At 46.8% G+C, this 27,720-nt stretch overlaps 1 protein-coding gene across 2 annotated transcripts; it reads left to right on the plus strand.

The window, feature by feature from the left end:
• Positions 1 to 302: 302 nt before the first annotated feature.
• On the plus strand, positions 303 to 27,068 carry LOC124082003 (urea transporter 2). Of its 2 annotated transcripts, XM_046428460.2 has the most exons (12): positions 303 to 1,052; positions 4,308 to 4,415; positions 9,643 to 9,765; positions 12,053 to 12,135; positions 12,755 to 12,914; positions 13,632 to 13,821; positions 14,384 to 14,512; positions 15,345 to 15,537; positions 18,308 to 18,455; positions 19,123 to 19,257; positions 22,774 to 22,823; positions 26,069 to 27,068. In XM_046428460.2, the coding sequence occupies exons 5-12, from the start codon at positions 12,767 to 12,769 to the stop codon at positions 26,267 to 26,269; spliced, it is 1,194 nt and encodes a 397-aa protein (XP_046284416.1). In that variant the 5' UTR covers positions 303 to 1,052; positions 4,308 to 4,415; positions 9,643 to 9,765; positions 12,053 to 12,135; positions 12,755 to 12,766; the 3' UTR covers positions 26,270 to 27,068. The 2 variants fall into 2 exon arrangements, with proteins under 2 accessions (XP_046284416.1, XP_046284417.1); XM_046428461.2 differs by lacking the exon at positions 4,308 to 4,415.
• Positions 27,069 to 27,720: the final 652 nt, after the last annotated feature.

Here is a 27,720-nt window from a genome sequence, read left to right on the forward strand (position 1 = left end):
GACGGGGACCTTTGACGTCAGCGGGGGAGTCTGTCTACTCAGGTGTAGCTAATTTTCTCAGTATGAGGTTCTGCTTCTCATCCTGAGTAAGGCCCACACTCCACCTCTGAGTGTGTATTTGGGGGTGGGGTGGTACGTCAGTCTGGGATTGATGACCCATCATACTAGCCAAACAAAGCATGTTTGGATTGGGCCCCCTCCCCAACCTCCAGCCCACCAGACCCCATGGCCTCATGGGACTTGGGAGGGCCTGCTTTCATAATATATAGACCTCAGAGTTCTTTCTTGACACAGGGGTTAGGTCATGCCCTCCTTGCTGTGAGAGGGTCCCGCAGAGCCCTCCCGGCCCCAGTCGGCAAGAGTTAGGAGGAAAGGTCTGAAAATTTCCATAGAACCAGAAAGACAAGATCTAGCATAGGCTGTGCAAAAATTTCCATGGAGACGCTGATGGCAAAACTGCTCCCCAGTCTGCACCCCGCCTGGATGGGGAATTAAAGGAGCTTATTGAGGTTGGAAGGCAAATTGGCCCCCAGAGGAGACAACACTTAGATAATTGCTTTAAAGGCAAATGCTAGAGCTAGAATTCTAATGAGAAGAGGTGACGCCTCGAGACAGCAGGGCGGCTACTAGACATCCCAGCTCTGCCCTTTGAAGGAAAGCTGCCTGGTCCCCCAGCTGGGGAACCATGGTAGCTGGCACTCACCTTCCCCTGGGGGTTTAGGAAGTCATCTTTTGACAGGAAAGCCAGAGAGAGAGGGAGTGCTGCAGAAGGGGCATTTGTCCCTCCTGTCCCTACTCCTCCTCCGTAGTGCCCTTCCCTAACCCGCAGACTTGACCGGAATGGGTTTAGGGGATGCACATTGATGAGTTTACAGAAAGTCAGCAAGAGGATGCCTGGAGGGCTCGGGGAGGTGAGGAAGTTTGAGTTTAGGAGAAATCATAGCACCTGGAGCTGAGGACCACAGACGCTGCCCATTTGGAAAGAAGTTTCTTCCCGAGTCCTGATGGTCTAGATTCCTCCAGCCCTGTGCAGGAAACCCAAAGGAGCCCAGGTAAGAGATGCTGGGGAAAAGAAGTGGACCACGTAGATCCCCAGCCAACAGCAACATCGGGCACTTCAAAGGAAAAGTTTTAACTCTTTCTTCTGTTGAACTGCATCTGGGAAAGACTGTCATGGAGTGAGAAACTCACTAAGAAATCCAGATAGAAGCTAGGTTTTGGAAACTTTGAGATGAAATGGCTCTTGAGTATTTGTAGCTCAAACTCTGTATTTTATAGACGAGGAAACCACGGCTAGCCAGAGATGTGTCCAGGGGACTAAAGAGCCTGGGCAAAAGTCCAGGATCCTAACATGCAACCCTGGGTGCTACATGCTCACCTGGTGATGAAACCAGGCCAATTTGCCAGCCTTCTATCCCCCCTCCACTTGCCCACTGGAAGGGCTTTATAGCATTTGTCACCCTTCCCACAGGCTATGACCCCCCCCCAGCTCTGACATCACCAGTATGGCTCCCAGGGCTGTGCTGCATTGGGTTGAGCCTCTGGGAAGTAACTTCTGGTTAATGAGGTAGCATTGAAAATGTTCTGCAAGCACTCACTACCTGCTGCTTCCAGAGCTGAGCACTGCTCCATGTCCCTGGCTTGTCTCCTTAGGTCCTATATGCCTTCTGCAGAAGAACAGGACCAACTAGTCTCCACTCGCATCTTAACCTCACAGCTCCTCACAACCGAAAGTCCTCGGTAACCCCTCTCACATACCCATCTGAGATTACCATAGACTTATTCTGTGTAGCCACTGAGAAGATGTTTCTGGAAGACAGACGCAGGCCATAAGAAGCAACATTTCATGATATTGAAGTTATCTAAGTCAAAAGTGGATAGCCTGTAAGGTTGGTGACCTCCTCCAAGACAGGCAGCCGGTGATATGAGCCTTGGCACACTTGCTGGCAAAATCCATCCTGCAAGGCTTGGCTATGTCTGACGCTCTGCTTGTGGTCAAAACCCTGGCTTCCATGTACCCCTTCTCTCAAATGTGTGTGAAATCTACAACCTTCTGTGAGGCTGGGAGAGAACTTAAGTTTACTCTTAAGTGTCAAATTTGGCTGATTGGTATTGGTTTTATGGATAACCGGGTTAAGAAGGATTCTTAGGCTGCATCTAAACTTAGTGGAAAAAAACTCTGTACCCAAATAGCTATGTCTACCACAGAAAGTGAGGGGAGGGTACAGAAAAGAATTGCAGGGGACAGAGTATGGAAATGTTTCCACAAGAAAAAAAAAACTAACATATAATGGCCCAGAATTTTCCTTGGCTTTTTCATGGGTGTCACAAAAGTGATGACACATGAGTGTTTATGATTTTGTGCAACTTTTGTTACTCCTCTCAAAATATGAATTATTTCATAATTTTCTTAATTTAAAAAGTCACAAACCCATTGCTATTATTTAGAAACCTCCAACTATCAGTAAAACATCTATTTGCAGGAAAAAAGAATTAAATCAGGAGGTTGAAACCTGGCTTCATAACTAACCAGTTAGATAGTCTTAGGTAAGCCACTCCTCTCTGGGCCTCAGTTTCCTTCTGCCAAAGCCTGGATATTCAGATCACCTGGTTAAGGAAAAACATGTATTGCAAAGTGGTTTCAGTAGGTTGGAAAGTATTTATGGAGTACTTTTCATGTGTGTTGCAAATATCAGTATAAAACTCTACTGTGCACTTGTACAGGTGCTATCTAGAGTACTTTCCCCACACCATGGGCAATCGGAGTACGTGGATTCATGTGGGCCAGCAAGCCAGGGATAGCTTTCTGGGGGAGTAGAACATGACCCAGATGATGAAACATACCTAGAACTTAGGCGAGAGAAAAGAGGAGGAAGCACAGAGAGCAGTGAACAAGTCAGCATGGGCCCAGTAGGATGCATGTTGGAAGAAAAGATGGTGAAGTTCACCATATTGTGGAACATCTGCAAAGTCCAGCAGAGGAGTTGGAGCATTATGCTCTTGGCAACAGGGAACTATGTGGATTATTGAGTAAGAAAGTGACATAAAGATATGATCAAGCAATAGAAGCATAGAATGGGTTGAAAGGAGAAAGGCCAAGATCAGGGAGACTGGTAATGTGGGCATGCAGTTGTGAGGGCATGGGCTGGGTGTTTACAGTGAGCAGAGAGTGCAAAGCCATTCCAGAAGATGGGTCAGGACCCACCCCAGTTACAGATGGGGTGCTCTTTGGATTCTCTTTAATTTCATTTATGAGGTTATCATAAAGTATTGTGAAGCTAATTGAGATATCAACTCATTTATGATCATTAATGTCTTCCCCATGAAGTGAGTCGAAGACACCAAAAGAAATAAATCCAGGCAATTCCATAGGTCAGCTGGGACCTGGGCAGGGAAGGAGCAGAGAACGAGTTGAAATCATCAACTGTGAGGCTTATTTTACAGTTATGGTGACTCCTATCTCACCTTCCTAAAACATTTTTAAAAATCAGGTACCTAAGAAGCTGGAGTTTCCAAACAATTTATCTCCAAATGTTCCTATAGGCCAGGTCTTCCTCTTTACCTCGCCTGCTCTCAACCCACCTCCAGCCAGTTCTATTAGGAAGGCGCAGGCAGACTGTGGGGTTTTACTTGAGGAAAGGGGACTACAGTTCTAGAAAAATAAATTCTAGAATATGCTATTGAGCCCTTGCATTCGAAAGCAGAATTAACTGACAGACCAAAAATAAAACCCTCATGGGAAGTAATGTTTAGGAAAATAAATCTTAAGACTACGAGGCAAAAGACAGAGCAGACCTATATAACACCTCCTCCTGGCCTTGTCAATAGCTGTGTGACCACAAGCAAGTCACTCCATGCTCTAGGCCTCAGTTTCCCAATCCATAAAATCAGAGGGACTAGAGAATCTCAGAAGTCCATGCCTCTGATAGTTATCCTCCAAACTATCAACTAAATACAGAAAAAGAGGTCACAAGCATCCATTTCTCTCTCTGTGTGTGTGTGTGTGTGTGTATGAGAGCTTTGCACTAGAACTTGTAATTTCCAGGACTGGAAATTACATGTTCTAGTGCAAAGCTCGACTTCCACATAGGGAAACATCTGCCCAAATTGTGGCCAAACCATAATCATGTAGAACATTTTGTAGGAAAAATCAAACTATATAGATGTGTTACCTCAAAAAAAAAAATGTCATTGACGTTGCAGCTAGGAAATTGCCCTGTAGTGTGTGGGTGTGTCCCCAAACAGCAGAGTGAGGGAATAAGAGGCCCAGGGAGCAGGGACGGATGACAAACACCTCTCGATGGTAGATTGCAGATGCTCCATGTGTTGATACTGCGTGTGATGCATGGCCGGCATTGATGCGCCTCCAGGAGAGGGCGAACCCTGATCCAAACCTGAGAGACAACCTGTAGAAGGTATGTAAGCGTTGGCCTTTTGGGGTTGATTTTTACAAAGACAGACCAGATCATTTTCCTCTTCTGAAAGACATCAAATAGGGTTCAGGTGTGTTTTGTTACCTCAAAAAAATTGTAATAAGCCTCAAAATTTGATTTCACAGGTGGGCTCTTCTGTAGAATCTTTTTTTACCACTGATAATTTGAAAGGCTGGCATCTCCTGTGCATTAGGGGTCAGTAGAGGCAGGAGCTCTTGGGGACCACTGTTCCCCAGAGAAAGTGTTTCTGAAACCAATCAGTGCAGCTCAGACTATTCTCTCCTTCTGAATCAATGGGAGAAAGCATCACGGGAGGCTTGCTGTTAAAACACGGGAGGGTGGCAGTCCTGGAGGGCAGAGACCATGCCCCTAAAGTGGTCCTGAATGGCCCCTGTCGTGAAGCTACTTGCATAGGAACACTTCATGAGCCTGTTGGAGGGGGAAGAATGGCCATTTCCTGCACCAAGTGTCATGCCAGGGAGCGACTCGGCCACTGAGTTACTGAGAACAGAGCTATACCCCTGAGTGCCTCAGCATCTGTGTAGCCATGTCCAAGGAGCAGAGAAACATGATGGCCAGTGTCCTTGGGGCCCACATCTGTTTACTGAACCAGGCCACTCGAGTTCTAGTTTCTGTGTGTGTCTGATGTTTGGGGGAGGGTGACATGATAAAAGCACTTATTGAGCACCTAGTGTGAACAAAATTTATACTTGGGATAGAGGCCCAGCCCCACCTTTAAGCAGTCTTGGGCTTCATGGCCAGATGGAATAAACCCATGTAACATCTGGTGATCAAAACAAATCGCATCAAGCCAGATCTCGATCTTCCTTGGCCTGTTTTCTTCTTTCTCATTAACTGAGTTCTTCCAGCCCCTCTTACAGGACCATTTTATCAACCACCATCTATAAACTTCCATCCTTTTAGCCAAGTAATTTAAAATAGTCATCCCTCAACTTCCAAAATCTACACAACTCAACTATAAATTCTGTCATCCTCCAAAAGCTTTCCACCTCTATTTCAATATTTATCAATCATTTAACATTTGCCATAAGAAATATTATTTTTAAAATAGTTCATACTCTGGGGTATCCAACGACTATACTATTCAGAAATTAAAATTTGCAGATTCAACTACACTTCTGAGTGCCTATGGTATACCTGGTACCTGATAAGTACCAGGGGTGCTAAAGGAAGTTAGTATGATCCTGGCTGTCAAGGACCTCACCGTCCTATTAAGGTGACAGTCGGGAACAAATGATTAATCCTCAGCTAGGTAAGGGGCAGCACAGGTAGGTGTAAAATACCAGGTGTCTGAGACAGAGGATGGATCCTTCCAGTGCCATCTGAGGGGAGTTTGTCCTTTCTAAAGAAGTCCCCAAGGGAGAAGCACTGCCAAATTATTTTCCAGAGCATTTTGCAAGCATGATCTCATTTTATTACAGAATGAGAAAGAAATGGCAGGTATGCCTCTGAGATGTCTGTCTCATTCACAGGTAGGATTTGCAAGATCAGCCCGACAGATCCTGAGCACATTTTCCAGGGAGAATTGCATGCCTGCACTTGAGGAAACTGTGAGGTCACATGACTTGCAAAAGGCCAAGCAAAAATTAGTGACTTCTGGTTCTCAGTCAGTGTTGTTTTCTTTTTTTTTCCCCACCACACCAATGGTACATCTCATTTCTAGAACTTTTGATAGACATGCTCATAATATTCTTGAAATTGCCTTTATCCATTATGAAAGTCTTGAGAATTTGTCCCAGAGGCCAGCAGTAAATTGCTATCACCTTCACTTTAAGGGTTTGCCAGCCTTGGGAAGCTGGTTATTTCATCTCCAATCTTCTTTGTGGCATTTGTTCCCACCTCTCAATCTCAACCCTCCCAGACACAGCCTGAAGGGCTGCAGCCCAGTACTTCAATATCACCCATACGACAAAGGTGCCTCTTAGTGTTTGTTTTGCTGAGGTTTTGTTTTTATGTTGTTTTGTTTCATGGCTTCTGGGTTCTGAGCAGGCACAGAATCGGAGCTACTAAATATGCAGACCAGGGGGACAGAGGCTGAGCCACCAGGCTTCTGCAGCCACCTGTATGATGTAGGACAGATGAGGCTAGATGCCAGAGGAAGTCTCAGGAAGCAGGTTTATTTAAGCTGCAATGGTCCAGAGGGGCTGATTCCTAAAAATCTCTGGATCCCAAGTCTTGAAATTCTTTTAGATTTCTACTCAGTGGGATAGTTACAGGACAGTGGGAGTGGGTGGGAACATAACAGTTACTCTTTGTCCCATATTCTTAGGCTAGAGAGAGGTTTCACACATTTTGTCTACAAACCTGGCATTTACAAGAAAGAGGAAGCTTCAAACCACATTTGAGCTCTTTGCAGAACTCCTGTGAAATCCTGTTGATAGTCTTGTAAAAGTCTTTCTGACAAGAGAAGAAGCTTAATTATGGTGGGGGAGGGTTCTTTGGGGTGGGGGGGACGTGCTCTGCTTCATGTAAGCCCTGCCTGATGGATAAGCTCAGCCTCACCCGCACCTTGGCCAGTAAGCCCAGCTTGCCCTGCCTCTACTAGTATACAACTCAGTGAACAAAATCTAGGGTATCTTAACAACCAGCAATTTTCCCTTTGGATTGCCAAGACTTTCGGATAAATGTTGCTTTGGTTTGCTAAACTGAAGGACCCTCTTTGTACATATGAAAAATAACACAGGCTCATAGGCAGCATGTGTTGTCCCCTTTGATATCCAGGACCAGGTCCCAGGATAAAAAGAAAGGAAGACAGGTCTGTGCTGCACCGTGCAGCCAGCCCTGGGTGGAGAGAGCAGCAAAATGAGCATCAAGAGACCTGATGCGATTCGCAGCTCTGCCGAGATTAATGAGCTGTGTGTCCTGGAGAGTTGATTTCCTTAGACAGGGGAGGCGGGCTGTGATCCCGAAACGCCCTTCAATTCTGCGTTTATGATGCTAAGGTTAAAATACAGCTCTGCCAAGGAGATGGCTGGGTGGCCAGCACTCGTTATACGAGGAACAAGAAGCAATGGTCCAACAGAGATGCCCTCCCAGTCTGACAGATGTGCGCTGGGGATTGACATTATGGGAGAACACCCTGCTTTGTCAGTGGTGCAAGGATGCCCCTTCCATTCTCACCCTGCATGAACCCTGTCTGCAGAGGTGTCTGGGGGCAAGCTGACTTCCGGGTGTCTCTGCGGTGCATTGTTGACTTCCACTCCCCAGCTTGGGATGAGGCTGAAGGCTGACCCACACACAGGATGCCTAACAGTAACTGCTTCTCCACCTGAGCCAGAGGGAAGGGACAGTCTTTTGTTACCTTTCAATCTAAAAGACTAAGCAAGGCCTCATTCTTTGTTCATGCATACCCGCAGACTCTTGGGGTTTTGTTTCTCCTGTGTTCTGAGCTTTGTTAAAGTTGTCCCTAGAGGGGCTGGGTTGAGGCTCAGGAGTAGAGTACTCGCCTCACTCGCCTCGCACCTGCGAGACCTGGGTTCGATCCACAGCACCACGTAAAAATAAATAAGTGAAATAAAGGTATTGTGTCCAACTACAACTAAAATAAATAAATAAAGTTGTCCCTAGAACAGTGTGATGGAGACCAGTGTTTTCAGATTTCAATGTACCTCCAAATCAGCAGGTTTCTTACTTGAAAGCAGATTTCAACTCAGCAGGTTGGGGATGAAACATTCCCGGCAAGCTCCCTAGTGATGTCCATGAAGTTGGACCATGGACCAGACTGGGCGTTGAAGATGCAGAGAAAAGGAAAGAGTCCCCATTTGTAGGTTGCTACAGAATACTCAGTGCTCATGTGTCCCTGAGTTCAATTTACCATACCAAAAAGAAGGAGGAGGAGGACGAGGAGGACGAGGGGGACGAGGGGGAGGAAGAGGAGGAGAAATCATCTTTAGCCTCAATTTTTCATCTTTTGGCAACATCATTTTCTAACCTGTGTGTTTCAAGGTACCATTGAAAGAGCCAACTGTGTTAACTTAGAAAATGTGCAAATGTAATAGTGTAAATGTTTTCCACTCTCCCAGGCAGCTACTGGAGCATGTGATTCTGGTATACTAAAGAATCTCTAGCAGAGTGTGTTAAACTTGCATGCCCTAGGAATCACCAAATATTCCAGTAAACGGACCTTGAGTAGGCCTAGGCACATGCAATTTAACAAAGCACCCAGGTGATTCCATGCTGTGAGTTCTCAGACCATGCCTTGAAAAATCTGTTCCTAGTGGTAAGAGTGCTCTCCTACCCGTAGTATGGAAATTGAAGACCATATGATACAGAACAGGGATTCTTGGAGCTGAGAACTTATTCAAGGCACTTGGTTCCCCATAGATTGATATTTGTCAAACTTTAATGTGCATGGAACTCACTTGGGGAATCTTGTTGAAAGACACATTCTAATTCCATCAATCTGGGGTAAGACCTGAGATTCTGCATTTCTAACAAGCTCACAGCTGATGCCAATGCTGGTCCGGGAACCACACTTTGAGTAGCAAGAACCTAGACTTCTCAGCCCTGGCTGCATATTAGAGCCATTTTTAAATACATGGGCATTAAAAACTTCGATTTTTTAAATTAGTCTGGGGTAAGGCTCATGCATTTTTTAAAATCACCCAGGTGAGGTAATACACAGCCATTTAGAACTCTCTAGCCCAGGTGTGTCCAAGGCACTGGCTGAAGAGTAGTGACTGGGCAGTCAGCCCAGGATCCACCTGTTCATGCTGGTCTAAGGTACAATTAAATGGCTCTTAGGCTGTCTCTTCCATCTCTTGACACAGATGTAACTCAGGTTTCTGTAGGGAAAGTAAATAGCAATTGCCATGGATTAGAAGCTGAGGGCTGAAAGGCTTAATACAGAATGATATAGAAATCATCCTGCGTCTCAATTTTCCATCTTTTGGCAATATCAACGCCCACCTATCCATTTCAAGGTGGGCCAAGTGAGTTAACTTATAAAGTGTGCAAATGTAGCCATGTGAACGTTTTCCACTGCTCTGGGCAGCCTCTGGACCACGTGCCTCTGCTGCGCAGTCGCAGTGGAGCGCTTTATACAAAGACTGATGTAGTCACTACTCCGGATCAGACTGTCACACTCTACTTCCCAGCTTCTGGGTGTGGTTTTTCCTGGCTCTCTGCTTGGCGCTCAAGGGTATGGACCAAATGAGGTGCTGACCTGTCTCTTCTCGCCCCTGGCTAGGTGGCAGTGGGGAGCAGTCACCACCACCAGGCCCGAAGGCCGAGGAGGGCTCTGAGGCTGTGCTCCCCAGGCACAGGAGCGTGTTCCACATCGAGTGGTCGTCCATTCGGAGGAGGAGCAAAGGTGTGAGCAGTCTCCCCCTCGTGTGCAGTCCCTGGCTTCCTCATCTCTAATAAAACAGGGGCAGTGACAGTACCTGCTTCACAGCGTGGTGGGGAGACCTATGAAGGTCAGGTTCATTCTTTTTATGTGACCACTGACCAAAGACACCATTTTCCTTGGTCTGAACACACCCTGCCTACGGGCCAAGCTGTGGGCTAACACAGGGCTAGGCCAGGGGTCTCAGCCTGGCTGCATGTATCCCATCCCCAAAGCTTTAATTTAATTCATCTGAGGAGTAGCTGGGCTGGCCTGGGGTCCTTTAGAGCTCTTTATGAGATTCTAATTTACCACCAATTCAAAAACCACTGGTCTGGGAGATTATAGTTGAAAAGGCCTCATCTGAGACAGTGGTGGGAATATCAAGGCCAAGGGAACAGGAGGAGGGTGATGGTGAGGAGGGGACCAGGGGGAGCAGCCAAAGCTGAGCAGGTGAAGAAGCCAGAGACCTGGAAGATGAGGCAAGTTCTGGTAAACAGGGGGAGTCTGGAGAGATCAGCTGCAGTGTGGAGTAGCCTCGTGGAGAGACAGAGAGCCAGTCCCAACCCCAACCCCCAGAGAGGGGAGCAGATTGCCTAGGGTTGCACAGCTAGCCAGAGGCACTGTAGGAGGTAGAGATGACTCCTCAGGTAGTTCCCCCCTTACAACACATGCCTCCCTGAAGATGCATCAGTATTTCCTTCCTCCAGTTCATCTAATCTCTCCCTTGCACATCAGAAGTCAGCAAGGCCAGAGAAATGGGCCTGGGGAGGTTATAGGAAGATTTACAAGGTGGAGAGAGAATTGCAGATAACTGAAGGGCCCCCAAGCCCTTTAGTGTGTCTTTGACAGGGGCCTCTGACATGGTGTGAAAGAGCATTGTCTCAAAAGGTCAATAGCTTCCTTCCTAATATCTCTTGGGATGGTGAGCTGGGGGCATGGTAGAGTGGGATCCCATGCAGAGGAGCCTGGAGATGGAGTGCTTGGGAATTCCACAGAATGGCAGGCAGAGGAATCTCCAGACAGAAGCAGTGGGTCTGTCAGGAGATCACACATGATCTGAGTTATAGGACTTCTCTCTGCTCCTCCTTTCAAAACTTCCAAAATTAATGTGTTTCTCCTACGTGACATAACATCCCAACCACACTGGTATTTTCAGCCCGTGCTCCTTCAAAAGTGGGAACACAGTGCCTTTGACACATCCCTTTCAGCCTAGACACCCAGAAGTCTCAGGAATACAGAGTGGCAACCGCCAATGCAGTCTCAAAAATACAGGAGGGCAGAGTCCAGCCTGCCATTCTCACACTTGACCACAAGAGGGAGCCATAGCACCAAGACGGAAACTTGCAAGGGCAGATCATTCAGGGTGCCTAAAACCCTACTGAAATTGGTCATCCACAAAAAATAAGCTGTCCTCAATAATCAAAAGTGTTTAGAGTCACATTACAAGAGTTTTCTAGAATTAAAAGTATACACAAAAGGTTATATGAAGTATCTACATGGATATCACTTATCCTGATCCAAACAGCAATTGCCATCTATTAAAATGCCTAAAATTGGGGCTGGGGATGTGGCTCAAGTGGTAGTGCACTCGCCTGGCATGCGTGCGGCCCGGGTTCGATCCTCAGCACCACATACAAACAAAGATGTTGTATCCACTGAGAACTAAAAAATAAATATTAAAAAAATTCTCTCTCTCTTTAAAAAAAAAATGCCTAAAATTCAGAGACAAACATCAAAAAATAGAGAATAAGAGAGAAAGAGACAGAAACATAGGGACAGAGAAAACCAAAGACCAATCACCCTGAAATCAGCCAGCTAGGGAGAGTCAGAGTCAAGTTCAAACCCAGATCCTTCATGGCCCAGGCAGCCTACTGCTTCATAAGGAGCAAGTGAAGGACGGCAACCCCATCCAGTCCCTTCCTCTTGCACTGACTTGTGGCATAGGAGAAAGAACTCTGGTTTCAGGGGTCACAGGAAAGTCACATCCCTCAGGGCTCCTGTTTCCTCATTTAATGAACATAGGAGTCGAGCTACATTGGGGCTTCTTCATCAAGGGTCAGTGAACTCCCGATACTCCTCTGAACTCCCTATATTCCTTGTAAAACATCCTGTTTACATGATCACGTACATTTTTTTCCCAAAGGGAGGACCCAAATGGACCTAAGACCAGTAAAGGAAGGTACAATATGCCCAAGAGTCTAACTCGAGCCTTGTACTAAAGTACTGCTGAGGTGCCCGAACTGATGATTCTCTTTCCTTCCTTCTTCAGTGTTTGGAAAAAGCGAACACCAGGAGAGACAAGCCAAAGAGCCATTTCCCTATCCATACCGGAAGCCCACCATTGAGCTGCTTGTGAGTACAGGGTGTCCCAAATCAGGGACAGCACCTTCCAGTCACACCACCTGTAGTAGATTAGGGAGCTGAGGTCTGTCAAGGAGATTTTCTCATTTAGGCAAATTTTTCTTGAAATTCATATTTTCAGACATGTAGGGACATTTAGATAAAATGGTCACGGTTTGCTTTGTGAACTTTCATATTCCTTTTATTTGAATTATCTCTTATCAGATTTCCTCTAAATCAAGAATTTAGGAAATAAGATCATGCCAATTTTCAAAAATGGAATCTTCACTTATTCAAGTTCATACCTTTATATTCATGGCCAGTTCAATTTTAAAGAGTAGACATGCAGAAGTGAAAACGATTTCTTCTAGAAAGAAGAGTATGGTATATATATTTAAAATTCTAGACATCTGTGTTTAACCTTAACCCTACTGTTTGACCTTGACCTTTGCAAATAAGAATCTCTGTATGCCTGAGCCCTCTACCACAAATGAGAATGAAAATGTCCTCTCGTCCCTCATTAAATGAGGTGGCCTGTCAAACAAAAGAAACAGGTCCCTGAGGACCACACACATCAGTGTGAAAACCACAGGTGACAGGAGGCTCTTGCCCATCTCTTCTCCCTGGGCAGGATCTGAACACCATGGAGGAGAGCTCCGAGATTAAGGTAGAAACCAGCACGTCCAGGACTTCCTGGATCCAGAGCTCCATGGCCGCCAGCGGGAAGAGGGTCAGCAAAGCCCTCAGCTACATCACGGGAGAGATGAAGGAATGCGGAGAGAGACTTAAAGGTACAGTTTTGTGACAGCAGCCCTAGATCTACACCTAAAAGGTCACCTTGGCCACCCCAGGAAATGCACTGCCATAATGGGGGCTGAGGAGGTGTTTCTGTAGACTAAGAATGAGCTCTATCTAGGGTTTTCCAGGAAAGCTAGGATTTGCTGTTACATAGTCTCTTGGGATATAAATACAGGTACAGATACATGTGCAAACTCTCATTTCTAAATGGCATAGTCCTGCGCTCCCAAATGTCCCACTCAGATAAACATTTGTAGTGCTGGGATTCTAGAGAGTTAGCAGCATTCTAGAAAAATGCCTTCTGGCTGACGTACAGGAGAACTGTCTACCAGGTCAATAGATTCTCTCCAGCAATGCCCCTGAGCTCAGCTCCTGGGTGTGGCAACCTCTAGGAAGCAAGAGAGTTTTCTGGAAACTTTATGCCACTCTTATGGGAAGCATAGACCACACAGGGGACCTAACCCCCACCGCAGGAAGGACAACCTAGAGACGACGTCCAGCTGGCAAGGGGTCCCAAGGTTTTGGGCAGTCAATGCTCGCCCAGGTTCTCCTTTGACACTCTTCTGTGGCAGGTGACAGCAGGTGGCTGGCTCCCTAGAAGCCCACTTTGGATTTTCAGAGAGATCCCACACTCCCTGGGCCTGGCCACCAGACCTCGCCCGGGACCTCCACACCGAGCCTTTGCCAAGTCCCTCCCTGTTCCGTTTCAGACAAATCCCCAGTGTTCCAGTTTCTGGACTGGGTGCTCCGGGGCACGTCTCAGGTGATGTTCGTGAACAACCCCCTCAGCGGCATCCTCATCGTCCTTGGCCTCTTCATCCAGAACCCCTGGTGGGCCATCTCGGGTTGCCTGGGCACCATTGTGTCCACCTTGACAGCCCTCATCCTGAGCCAGGACAGGTAAGTCCCCAGAGACCCAAAGTCCAAGTGTAAGGCCAAGAGGGCACTCCTCCGAGAGGACCCCTTCTCACCCCTCAGCTCAGAAACCCCTCAGAATAAGAGCACTGGTAGCTGAAGGCAATATTTCCTAGGGACATACACATTTTTCTAGAGAAAAATGCAGGGGTGATAGGGCTGTGTCCTCACCCAGTCACTCCCATAATGATGGCCTGTGAAGCATGTGGCAGGAAAAGGCCCTGGGAGCCAGGAGTGGTAACGCACGCCTGTAATCCCAGCAGCTCAGGAGGCTGAGGCAGGAGGATCGCAGAATCAAAGCCAACCTCAGCAACTTAGCAAGACCCTTTCTCTAAATAAAAATATTAAAAAGGGCTGGGGATGTGGCTCAGTGGTTAAGTGCAGAAAGGACAACCTAGAGACGACGTCCAGTTGGCAAGGGGTCCCAAGGTTTTGGGCAGTCAATCCCCGATACCTAAATAAATAAATGAATAAATAAATAAATAAATAAATAAATAAATAAAAGGCCTTGGAAAACCTCCACTTCACCAGCCCCATTTGTCCCCAGGTCAGCAATTGCAGCAGGACTCCATGGCTACAACGGAGTGCTGGTGGGGCTGCTGATGGCAGTGTTCTCAGACAAAGGCGACTATTACTGGTGGCTTCTGCTCCCTGTCATCGTCATGTCCATGTCTTGGTAAGTCTATTCTGAGGTCATGGGTTCAAATCCAAAGGCCACTGTTCTTTTTACCTTGACCCTGTGACTGCCCATCCGTTTTTAAGTGCCTTTTGTTTAACTTGCACGTCAGAGACACCCACTGGAAACCTTGACTGACATGATGCTGCTGCAGCCCAGTGTACAGGTTACCTATACACCGGGTCTCAGCTACCATCCTTTCTTCTTTTGTTAAGATCTAAAAGGGTTTCTGCTTAACCCTGCCAGAGCACAGAGCAAGAAACTGAGATCCACACAGGGCAAGAACCACACTATGGGGGCCTGTCAGTTTCCGGCAATCTCCTCCCTCCTGCTCCCACATCTTTCCTCTGTCCCTGGGACCCAGACCAGGGTAGGCTGAAGGACAGCCGTGGGGCAGAGCCCTCAGAACACCAGGCTCCTCCCTCACCTCCAGAAAACACCGGGCACCCTGGCCATGAGGCTAGTGAGCTTGGCCACTCAATAAACACTAGCTAAATGACTGAGTGACTGTGATTCCCTCCCCACTGCTCCCCCAACCTGTCCTCTCTCCTCCTGCCTGGGGAGGGAGCTGTATGAGGAAGTAGTGAGACTTCTGTCCTTTAAAACATCTCCCAGAAAGCCCTCTTTCTGGAGGTGAGTGTAGGCATCCCTTCCTGTACCCTGCACAGGGAGGGGGCCCAGGGAAGGCCCTGCCCCAGGGCCAGTCATGCTCGGGAAGGACCCCAGCAGGCTGCTTTTCTCTGGGAAGGTGCAGGGGTCTCCTGCTGCTGAGTGGCCCGGTGGGGGAGCCAGACAGCTTCCTGACCACCATGTCTTGTGCTTCTGCCATCAGCCCCATCCTCTCCAGTGCCCTGAGCACCATCTTCAGCAAGTGGGACCTGCCAGTCTTCACGCTGCCTTTCAACATTGCTGTGACCCTGTACCTGGCAGCCACAGGCCACTACAACCTCTTCTTCCCCACGATGCTGCTACAGCCTGCATCCTCTGTGCCCAACATCACCTGGTCGGAGATCCAGGTGCCCCTGGTAAGTGTCATGGAAGGAGGAAGGGCAGTGTCGGTACAAGCTCAATATCAAAGTGGTATCTGCTTATTGTGCACACAAGGAATATCCTGAGTGATAATTCCTGACAGTTATACAATCCAAGACATGCTTTGCACACATTACATGACCTACCCTCCTTGCCTCCTTCTAAGGGCTAAAAGGATTATTTCTGGTCCCACCTGTTATAACACAGAGAGCAGAATGGAGGCCAAGTTTGGAGACCCACCTGAGATCACACAACAAATTAGTAAGGAGCAAACTCCAGACCCCTGACTCCAGGCCTGGGTTCTTTTCTTTTTTCTTTTGTTGAAAAGTATTTGTGAGCAGGGCATGGTAGGAAGCACATGCCTATAATCTCAGCAACTCAGAGGGCTGAGGCAGGAGGATTGCAAGTTCAAAGCCAGCCTCAGCAATTTAGCAAGGTTTTAAGTAAATTAGCAAGACCCTGTCTCTAAATTTAAAAATGTTTAAAGAAAGGTTTGGGATGTGGCTCAGTGGTAAAGTGACCCTGGATTTAATCTCGGGTACCAAAAAAAAAAAAAAGTATTTTTGATGCTTTACTCTGATTTTAATGCAAGTGTGTCTTTTCTTCCCTCAATATCATTGAATCATTAAAAATGTGTACATTATGCTACCATGTATTGGCTTAAAAAGTCACAGTTATAACCTCCAGAGCTTATTTCATTTGCTCTCTGAGGCTGGCTCATGTTTTAAAGCGCAGGTGTTCCCCCAATACGAACTATATATAACAGAGCTTTCAAAACTGTTTTTTTTTTCCTCTTTAACAAGTATTCTGTATAAAATGCTGACCTCTGGAAGTCTGCCAAGATAATGAATAAGAAGCTACACTAAAAGCACTAAATCAGCTTGAGAAACATGCCCATCAGCCTTCTTATCTAACCAGGCACGTTTTCTCCGAGGCCTCCTACTTTCTATTACACTAAAAGGCCCCCCAGTCTGACACTCACCCTGAAACTTCATTATTGAAATTCATCACCACAACACCACTTGGGCTTGTTGAAGGAACTTTTGGAAATAATGAAGCCTGGTGTCTCTCCACATTCCACAACATGGGTCAAAAGAGCCCTCCATTTGCACTAAGAAGCATCATTAGTTAGCAAAAGAAACCTTTGTGATAGCCCCGTTTTGTTGATTGTTATGTTTTTCCAAGGTCCTTCTTGGGTCAGAGGTGAGAAAAGGTGCTGTGTTGGGGTTCAGCTCCCCAGATTTCCCAGTCATGGTATTTTCCCAATTCAGTTCTTTTGGAAGCAAAATTACTCAAGCAGTGTGTTATGAGATGATGTCAGAAGTTGCAAGTTTAAGATATTACATTCTCTGCACCACGTTTTCAATTGGAAAAATATTTTCATCACTTTATAGAAATGAAAAAAAAGAAGAATTCTGTATACATAATTTAGAAATCCAAAACTCAAGGCAGGGGGAGCCAATTTGTGGTGGTCATTCCTTAAGAAACACCTTTCTGGCTACCTGAATGAATTATGATAATGATTCATTTATTGGATCGTCTTGACAATTCTAATTAGAGTCCAGTTTCTGAAAAATATGTGGTCAATGTCAGAGCAAGGGTCTAAAACTGCCAACAGGTTTGAGCCTCCCTGAGTTCCTCTGTTCTCGTGGCCATTAGAAAGGCTCCTCAGCTGGGGTAACTATGCAGGGATCAAACTACCCAGTACTACTGCCTCTGTCCCCAACTCTGCCACCTGTCCCCTTGCCCCTGGATGGCCATGCCAGAGCTCCTACTCTGTTCTCCATCCTGGAGTACAGGGTACTGGCCTGCAGGGTTAGCCCACTAGGCCTGTGCTCCTGTCTCCGTATCCTCTCACTAGGTGTGAAGCCCATGAGCTGCAAGTTCTCCGTCCCCTGGCACCCACAGGGACAGTCTTCTCAGAGGGCTCAGATTGACAGGAGACTTGCCATAATAGATAACACAAATTCACCCCAAGATTCTGCTTCTCCCCAGCTTACTGTCCCAGGGGCAGGCAAACCCAGCACATGCCAGTGTGGCCCAAGCCACTTCCACTCAGCACTTCACTGTACCAAGGGCCTTTGGCCAAACCCTCCAAGACAAAGGACCCAGTGGCAGTCACCAGGGAAGCCTGCATCCTAGTATCCTCCTCTCTGACTCCAGGGCATCTGTGCAAGTACCTACAAGATTTCCAACTTTCTTGAATGCTCTGTCACTCTCGAGTCCCATTGGACCTCAAAATACCTGGAGAACAGAGTCAGGCAGGGTACCCCAGGTTAACCAACAAGAGAGCAGATGGCGGACATGCCACCTTCTCCAGGCCCCTTCTGTGTCTTGTAGTTCAGCCAGACAAGACTCATGTCACCACACCCAGACATGTGGTTCTTGGAAATACAAAAGTACATTTTCCATCTTCTAGTTAGTCTTCTTGTCATCTTATTTTGTTTGAAAAACATGATGAATGTTTTGATCAGAAATCCATTGCTTTGCTAATGAATAATGCCCTCGAGTGAAAGTTTTTCAGTTTCTCTTCACAAGGAAGATGAGAGTCTTACCCTCCTGTTCCTAAATGAAGGAAACTCAACATCCTGACCCCTGGGTGTTCCAAGAACTCAAAGTTAAGATGATCCTTCTTGTATTCCTCTTAGAGTTGACCTATTTGAGTCACCTTGGAAACCAGTGGCAGTATGTGTTGGTGCTGAATCTTGGAGCTAAGGTTGAAGTCATCTCTTTGGCTTCCCTAATAATGTGACTCTGTATCCACAGCTTTTGAGAGCCATCCCCATTGGGATCGGCCAAGTGTACGGCTGCGATAACCCCTGGACCGGAGGCATTTTCCTCGTGGCCCTGTTCATATCCTCACCTCTCATTTGCTTACACGCAGCAATCGGATCCACCATGGGGATGTTAGCAGGTCTGTGTCATCTCTTTCCCTTGTTAATGAGCTGCGGGGACCCCAGTGCCTGGAACCAGCTGTAAAGAAACCAGGGACACGTGTCTTTATCGCCACATCTGCACATTCCCAGAATTCCAAATTCCCCCTCCTTCCACTGCATTGTGTTTCTCCACTATTGGTGGCAGCGCCCTCTAGCTCCTCCAGGTAAAAGTGGTCCTTGAGAAAGACTGGTGCCAGTCACTGACACCGTAGTGTAAATGTAAAGTTTGGGAGAGATTTCCTCTAGGCATTTTCAAAATCTTATCATCCCCAATGACAAAAAGGAGCTGGATCTGTTTGCAAAACGATTCCCTCCCTCCCTTCCCTCCTTCCTTCCTTTCTTTCTTCCTTTTTCTCTTTGGCAGGAGAAGGACATTCTCTGGACTGTTTAAATCAGATTTTAGAGTCTTTTATCAGAGGCTCTTTGCAGCTCCGAACAGCTTAACCACTAGAATTCATGTGGCCCTGTGGCTATTTATTCTGTTTTAGATGTAGTTTCACTGAATAAAATCAGAAGTCCTTTTTTTGCATAAATACCTAAGAGGATTGCTGGTTCTGGGCTGTGAGGACTGTGGCGGGTGTGGGGACAGGCTCACGAGCCCCATAGGATCCATGACTCAGTACTGACACCTGCCTTCTCTTCCAGCGCTCAGCATTGCCACGCCCTTTGATGCCATCTACTTCGGCCTGTGTGGCTTCAACAGCACTCTGGCATGCATTGCCATTGGAGGCATGTTCTACGTCATCACCTGGCAGACGCATCTCCTGGCCATTGCCTGTGGTAGGTACCTCTGACAGTGTCCCCAAAAAAGATCCACCCTGTGAAAATTCTGCTACTCCCCAAAGATAAATAGGGGGATCTGTTTGCTTTATAGCTGGGCTTTTAGTTAAAACTGTCTTCAATAGCTGCCGAAGGATCAAATGGTTACATGCAAAACTGTTTTCTCCATGGACACGATATTTCTGTCTCATGGTGGCAGGTTTGTTTTGAGGTTATGGCTAGTTCATTGTTGAATTATTTCATTGTTGAACTGCGAATTTCCTGAACAGTGATTGGAGCTGACAAGTGTCTCTTAAGCAAGTTAAGCCTTACACATGAAATCTGGCGATTTACATCACATACAGCATTGAAACTTAAAGATCCAAACATTGACCATAATCCTTTCAAATGATCCCTCTGAGTTACATGCTCAGTGCCCCAGGAACCTGGATTAACCATAACAATTGGCATATTTTTATATTTTCATCCTTGAACATTTTTTATTTCTTGATGTTTTATGAAGGAAAACCGAATAAAACTCCTTTTGAAACAGAGATTTAAAACAGAGATGCCTCAGCACAGCATAGATTCCGGAATATGATCTCCATTAACTTAAAGAATAAGTTTACAATCAAAAGCTTCCCAAATATTCTTTACTGGGGAAGATGTTCTGGATCAGATATTACCATAGACTTGTTTCCTTAATATAATTGGTATATATACTGTCTTTTCTCTCTTTTTTCTTTTTTATTATTTTTTAGTTGTAGATGGACACAATATCTTTCTTTTATTTAGTTATTTTTGTGTGGTGCTGAGGATCAAACCCAGTGCCTCACATGTGCTAGGCAAGCGCTCCACCACTGAGCCACAACCCTAGCCCCCAAGATATGTTTTCTTTTGTACTTTATGATAGTCACTGCAAACATGAAGAAGGCAAACCCTGAAGTAGGTGTGAAGGGTTAGTGCTGCTGTATTTTTCTTCCTTCCTTTTAAAAATTATTTTGTGACCCCAAAAATCTCCATTGTAAAGCCAGGCACTGTAGGTACTTATGTAATTATTTTTATTTGCTCATATTGACCAAATAAGCTTAGCACTAAAGAGGCATTTTAAGTGTCACCTGGCTAGCCTACACCAGCTCTATGAGGCTGGTTTTTTTCCATTTTGTGAAGGTGAAAAAAATTCCTCAAAGAACCAGGGCCTGGATGAGGATGTGACAAATGAGGCAGCTCAAATGCAAAACTGCAGGAGGTGCTCACTGTTAGTGTCCTGCAGGTGATGAGGTCTACATGTCTCCATGACCCTGAGCTTGAAGGCCACCTTAAATTTTATACCTCACTCACCTCTCCAGAGTTCCAACCTCCAAAAAGGTTAACATGTCAGATGTTACACCAGTGATTTTCAACCAAGGGTGATTTCCCCCTTACCTGGGGACATTGGCAATGTCTGGTGGCATTCTTATTTGTCACACCTAGGGGAAGGAAGGGATTTCTATGGGCATCTCCTGGGTAGAGGCCAGGGCTGCTGGTAAACACCCTACAGCGCAGACACATTGTAGCCTCCACAACAAAGACTGTCCATGTGCCGTGGTTGTGAAAGCTGACACGGGTCATCTCATTCAATCTTCACTACAACTTCAAACCATGTGGGTCCAATTACCATCCCCACTTCACAGATAGGGAACTAAAGCTAAAGGAAGTAAAATAAATTGCCCAGAATGAGGTCTGTAAAGACTGTGTCTGTGCTCCTTGGAGGGGATCAGATTCCTTCCTGAAGCCAGTGCTTTCTCTTCGGGCTGAAAGATCCAGAATAGTCATGGTCCTTTTCTGCAGTCACACAGAGAGGGACAAGACAGGTGAGGTGGAAGGCTCCTTCCATCGCAGCCTGCTCTATCTGTCCCACAGGACAGACAATTCTCCCTCCCTTCAACCCAGACGGGCTGCATGTCCTCCACCCCCTCTGCTGACTATCCTTCCTCCTCCCTCCTCACAATGCAGGCCCTGCAACTGCAGATGAGCAGACATAAGGTTTTCAGAGAGTTTTCCTGTTGGTAACAGATCAAATTTGATTAAAGATATCAAATCTGAGAATAACTCCTCCAGTTCCTGGGCCAATAGCTGAATCTGATGTGTTGGGCTCTCAGGCCACCGCCTCAGCCTCCACCTCAGCCTCCACCTCAGCCTCCACCTCAGCCTCCGCCTCACCCTCCACTCTTCACCAGCCACGCCCAGAGCCCCACTCAGCCTTCTGGCTCCCCTATTATTGGGGGTCAGGCGGCATTGGATTGACCTTTGACCCTTCCATCTGCCCTGCTCTTTCTAACCTCAGCCCTGAGAGGCCACTGGGCACAGTGGGTAAGAGCCCTGCCTTGGAATCAGGTGACCAGGGCTCAGTCATTTGTCAGCCATATAGTCCTAAGCAAGTCCCTTGAACTCTCAGTGCCCGATGCTAACTGCCCACCTCATAGAGCTGTTGTCTAGAACAGACCAGATAATTCATGAGAGCAATGAAAGTAATTCCCAACACCTAGGGAGTGCCCCCCGAAGTGCTGACCGGGTTTTCTGTGGTCAGTAACCTCTATTAATTAACCAGGATTCAAATGATGCAAAGGATGCCTGGGCTTCTCCTGTTCCCTCTGAAAGAAACTGGCAGGTGCAATGCATGGAACTACTGCGTGCCCGCGACCTCCTCATAGAGGTCATCTCTTAATCTCTCCTGCTTCCATCTTGAAACCCTACCCCAAACAACAGGGACTTCTCTAACTCAGAGACAGCGTGACAGTCGCTCTATGAAAGCTCTCTGAGCCTCAGTTTTCTCATTTGTGAAATAAAGACAATAATAGTGCTTCCATCATAGGAACGCTGAGGGACATGGTTGATGTTCCTACTAAGGGGGCACACGGTGACTATTATGGGTTCACTGTTGTCGGTGTCCTAGGGACAATTGGGACTTTCTCTGTTGAGAAGTGAAGAGCTCAGAGGCAGAGCCCAATTACGCCGTCCCATTTCCATCACTTGTCACCCCTTGCCAGCACCTGGCTCTGGCCAGTGGGCAGTGTGGTCAGGCCCTCCTCTCCAGCACCCAGAAGTCAAGGCCGTCAGCAACATTTGGTGCCCCAAGAGCTGACAGAATGCGGCTTCTCCCTGGAAGCTCATATTATGTTAATGCTTTGTCATGAAATACTCCAGCAGGGAATTGGGGGACTCGCTTGCCTTTGCTGTATAGTAAAATTTTCATTTATGGTTTATGCTGTTAAATGTTCCTTTACTGGAATGCAAGGTGGTGGGACCCAAGAGAACTGTAACAGCCAAATTCTGGCCTTTTTTAACAAAGTTCATCTGCCGACTTAGCTGTACTGGTATTTGCGTGGAATTTAACACTTTTAAACCTGCCAAGCAATGGAAACATAACTCAGTGATTTTTTTTTTAAATCTGAGATAGCATTAGTGGCATAAAATTAATGAAGAGAAAATATGTCGACCAAGCCTGAGAAGCTGTGAAATAGTTATTGGATATTTATGGATGGTTCTTTCTTCCAGCACTGTTTGCAGCCTACCTGGGGACTGCCCTGGCCAACATGTTATCTGTGGTGAGTCAACATCTCTGGGCTGCAGATGTGCCCACAGTTCCCTCTCAGCTTCCCCCAAACTTGTTCAAAACCCTCCTTCACAAACCCTTCCCAATTCTCCCTCTTGTCTCTAACCACATACCTAGAACATAGTAAGTGCTCAAGAAATAGCAAATGAATGAAGCCCTAAGGTCACAGCCTCAGCACAGGGGAAATTAGATCTGGGGCTTTGCATCTGAATGGCAGAAACTCTGAGAGTTCCCTGTTACCCCCACAAGATGAAAGGAGTTGGTTTTCAGAAGTTCAAATGTCAACTGTTGCTCAATCAAATCCCATTGTCAGTGAGCCCAGGGAGCTTCCCGCAGGGCAATTAGAAGTGTGTTCTCTTATAAATCGAACTCTTTTCTCATGCACTATTCTTTAGGATTATTTTTAAATCTTTATTATTTGTTTTTTATAAGTGTCTATAGATCATCTGCCCACCTGGCTTGTGGGTCAATGAGCATCTTTGTCTCATAGCAAATAGCACAGTTCATGGGGGTGAGGGGGTGTTGCTGGCAAAGATCTCAGGAAACAGGGAGAGTCAAGCATTAACCAGCAGAGAGAAGCCAGAGTGGGCAGCTATGCCCAGCAGCCCCAGGGCCCCTTCTATCTGCGCTCACATTGGGTGGTACGTGAGGTCAGGAGGAGCTATTGGCCAGCCCTAGGTCCAGCACATAGTCTTGAGGGCTCAGCATGCAGTTGCTGCCTCCTGTTCTTAGATAAGGACTCAAGGGACACATCACATGAACAACCAGGAAAATTCCTGTTGCTCCTGCAGGTGGGACGGTGGGGACATTCTGCTCATGGCTGTCAAAATTCCTCCTTCTCCTCTAATGAAAATGGGTGTTTTGAACTTAACCTAGGACAGTATTTTCTAAGCAGTGGAGTTAGCTTTCCCTGATACTATCTTGTCTCCCCCAGTGGACTGAGCTCTTCCTCTTGGGCCTATCACATGGTGAGCACTCTGGCTATGACACTTGATACACAGTATTGACACATGTCTGGTATTTGTCGGTCCTCTTCCAGCTTTAGCCCATGCGTTCCTTCAGAACAGGGGCCCTGTCCTGTTCTTCTCTTCATCTTGAGTACCAAGTACAGTACCCAGCACATAATAAGTGCTCAAGAAATAGCAAATGAATGAAGCCCTAAGGTCACAGCCTCCAGCACAGGGGACATTCAAGCTGGGGCTTTGCAGACGACTGTCCAGAAACACTGAGAACAACAAGAGGGTGCAGTCTGACCTCCATGCCTGCTGCCTTTTCTGGCACCATCCATTCACCCATGTGCCTTCCTTGGACAAGGGACCAGAAGAGATGCAAAGCAGGAAGCTATGGTTCCTGGTCACTGGTATTTCCAGTGGTGATCAGCCTTCACCTCTGTGGGCAGAGGAGTTACAGATTACAGCGCTCAATTTAGACGTTTTTCAAAATGAAAACAAGCTGATGTCCTGGGTGCCTCCTGTGTTTAAGACACTGTGCTGACCACAGACAGGGATACCAAAGCATGCAGGCTATTAACTTACCCAGAAGTCATTTCCAATCTTGTTGAGGAACAGGGTATTAAAATGTTGAATGACATTTATGAGACCATTCAAGCCTCCTCAGAAGAGCCCTTATGAGCCACACTCCTTTGCTTTCTAACGGGCACATGTATCTGCAGCCCCGGGTCTTCAACAATCCTGCCATCTGCTTGATGATAATGACTATGTCCTGAGGACCATTTATTGAGCATTTACTATGCACTCAGCACCATCTCTCCAAGTAGGTATTGCGATCTCTGGTTCACTATTGAGGAAATAGGTCTCAAAAAGATTAAATGATTATCACAAGGTGATCAGAGCTGAGATTTGGATCTGAGTATGTGGAGCTCAATGTCCTTTCCACCATGGGACTCCAAGGGATGCATTCCAGAGTACCTTGTGCACCTTGTGCTTTGGAAAGACTCATGGAGCAGCATGTATCACTCAGGGTATCCCGCAGCCTCTTTTCTGTTCTGTTCTTGTTCTTCCCCCAATGCCCATCCAATGGTGCCATCTTGACACATATGAGTAATTGGTGTTGTCTCTCCCATGGTACCACCTGAGGTTCTTCCTGCTTATAATAATATGATATTTGGGGAAGAGGGGACTTGATTTGATCTGCTTCAGAGTTGAATGTATAGGCTCTCTGTTTGCAAACGATGCACTCAAGCTATCTCAAAAGACTGGGGAAATGCATCCAAAAGCCTCAGGGCACCTCAGGGAATGAAAAACCTGTCACCATCATGAGGAAGGGATGTGGGGATGGAAGAGCCCTTGAGAGGAGAGGCAGCTGCTCTTGTCTCCAGCTCCCAGGGACAAGGCTATCATTCCTCCCCCGACTCCACTGTGTTGCGTCTGTCTGTGAAGGGTTTCTCTGTGGCATGAAGCTTCTCAATGGCCACCTGTCACTGTGCAGTTCTCAAGTCCCTCCAGTTCATATAAGACCTATGAACACTATCTCTGGACCTTTCTTTTTTTTTTTCCTTTAATTTTTATTGTTGGTTGTTCAAAACATTTCATAGTTTTTGACATATCATATTATCTCTGTACCTTTCAGTTCATGTTCTCAGAAGTAAAGAATCCACGCAAGTTCAAAGCCAGCCTCAGCAAAAGCGAGGCACTAAGCAACTCAGGGAGACCCTGTCTCTAAATAAAATACAAACTAGGGCTGGGGATGAGGCTCAGTGGTTGAGTGCCCCTGAGTTCAATCCCCAATACCCAAGAAAAAAAAGATCCATTAGTCCAAGCCACCTGCTTATGGGAAGTGGTGTTTGAGTGGGGTGCCCAACTCAAGTCCAGTGAGTTGTGACCAAAGACAAAGGTCTTGAACTTCTAAATGTCTGCCAAAGGCATTCCTTCAATAACAGCTGGTGGGAGGAGACACGGAACTACCGCGGTTCCTAGAGCTAGACAAGTGGCCCAGCCAGACTCCCCAAGACAAAGCACACCTTCCACACAGAGGCATGGTAACCCCATTAGAGTTCCAGAGCTCCATTGCCGGAGAGTGTGTTCCCTGCTATGAGGGGGAGGCTAGTGCCATGGTCATGATTTTATTTATATTGGCTTTCAATTAAGCATGCCCTCATCAGTGCCCCCCGGGGACCCCTTCCTCCACCCAGGACCAAAGGCCATTGGTGAGGGCTGATTAAACAGGTGCTAGCACCTCATTAACTCAGGCTTCTCTTTGTGTCTCCCCTCCCTCCAGTTTGGATTACCACCCTGCACCTGGCCCTTCTGCCTCTCAGCGCTCACCTTCCTGCTCCTGACGACCAACAACCCCGCCATCTACAGGCTCCCACTCAGCAAGGTCACCTACCCAGAGGCCAACCGCACCTATTACCTGTCCCAGGAGAGAAACAGAAGAGTATCTACCACAACCAAGTACCAGGCCTACGATGTCTCCTAAGTGGCCCTTTCCAGCAGGCTACCTGTGTCCCCAGGCTAAAGGTCACTTAACCTCCCCTCTGTCTGTTCTGTGATTCTCCCTGCCAAGCACAGACCAAAATGTGTGTGGTCACCTTCAGGAGCCTCCCTAAGATGCACGACACTTGTCCACAACATGTTAGTTTAGACTTGACACCCACCGCTGGCTCTATTGGCCCAAGAGCTCCCTTTGAGGGGACTTGCTGTCTTCTGCAAAATAAGCTCATCCTTAAAGAGAGGTCACCCAGAAGGGACAGAGATGGGTGACAAGATCACCCAGCACAGTCAGTTAATGTAGCAAAGCACAGTCCAGAGAAATGTTCATTAGCCTGGAAAGCAAGAGGCCTGATCCCCTCCTAGCTCTGCCACTAATGATCCCCAACTGTCTCAGGCTCAATTTCTTGTTGGCAAGGGTTTCTTTATGACAGGGAGGGACTCTAAAGTCTCTTCCACCTCAGAAGTGTTGATTCTTCTCTGTCTCCTATAAACTGATCAAATCAGCATGACCGGCAAGTGTTACCTTAGGTTAAATAATACAAGCAGCAGCAGGACAGCGCTACGGCTCTCCAGAGCTCAACTCTCAGATTAGAGAAGTTCTCCAGATTTGAGGTTAGGAATCTACTTTCACCAGAATTGCCAACTGCCTTTCCTGACAGAACAGAAATGTTTCTGGAGATGTCATAAGATGATCTCTTACAACACTTGAATCACAACATAAAGAAGTATCTTTCCTTTTGTAAAATTCACAATCATAATGTCATTAAACTGCTCTAACATTGTGAGTTGGAACCAGGGTTTCCCTCCACAGTCACGTGCTGCCCACTGGAAGGGTTTTCCTCTGTCACACCTGTCTGGAAAGAGACGAGGGTGGGGTAAAAACTGTCAGAGGAGGGTGTGGTTTGCTGATGGAGAGAGTTACACAGAAATGACCTTGGACATTGCTTTCTGTTTGAGCTGAAGTGCAGATTCTGGTGACCCATGTGTCTTTGAGCATATTTATCCTTGTGTGCCCAGAATACAGACCCAGCTCCTCTTAGATGGCCACTAACTTCCATTAGTCGCTCTGGGGATAGCACGGACAGAGCTCCTAAACCACAGGACTCCTTTGTGGGAAGCCATGTGCCCCAGCCCTCCCACCTTTCTCTCAGCGGACGGTAAACCTCTTCTTGCCACAGTGACACACACACACACACACACACACACACACACACACACACCACTTCCAGTTTAGCATGATGGGACAATGACATAAGAAGAGAGTGGGGAATGGAAGAGGAAGAGGACAAACCCCTCTATGAACACAGCTTTAAGAAAGAACATTTTACACCAGGCATGGTGGCACACTCCTGTAATCCCAGCCGCTCAGGAGGCTGAGGCAGGAGGATCACAAGTTTGAGTCCAGCCTCAGCAACTAAGTGAGGCTCTAAACAACTC

Source organism: Marmota monax, unplaced genomic scaffold (assembly GCF_021218885.2).
Source record: "Marmota monax isolate L192 unplaced genomic scaffold, Marmota_monax_Labrador192_F-V1.1 WCK01_AAM20220418_F8-fsc00031, whole genome shotgun sequence".
Classification (NCBI taxonomy): domain Eukaryota; kingdom Metazoa; phylum Chordata; class Mammalia; order Rodentia; family Sciuridae; genus Marmota; species Marmota monax.

Bases quoted from the DNA above. Each gene is read 5' to 3' on its own strand.
- LOC124082003 (XM_046428460.2), top strand. From the start codon at position 12,767: ATGGAGGAGAGCTCCGAGATTAAGGTAGAAACCAGCACGTCCAGGACT. The intron at 12,915-13,631 runs GTACAGTTTTGT...GTTCCGTTTCAG, and splicing joins ATGCGGAGAGAGACTTAAAG to ACAAATCCCCAGTGTTCCAG. The intron at 13,822-14,383 runs GTAAGTCCCCAG...ATTTGTCCCCAG, and splicing joins CTCATCCTGAGCCAGGACAG to GTCAGCAATTGCAGCAGGAC.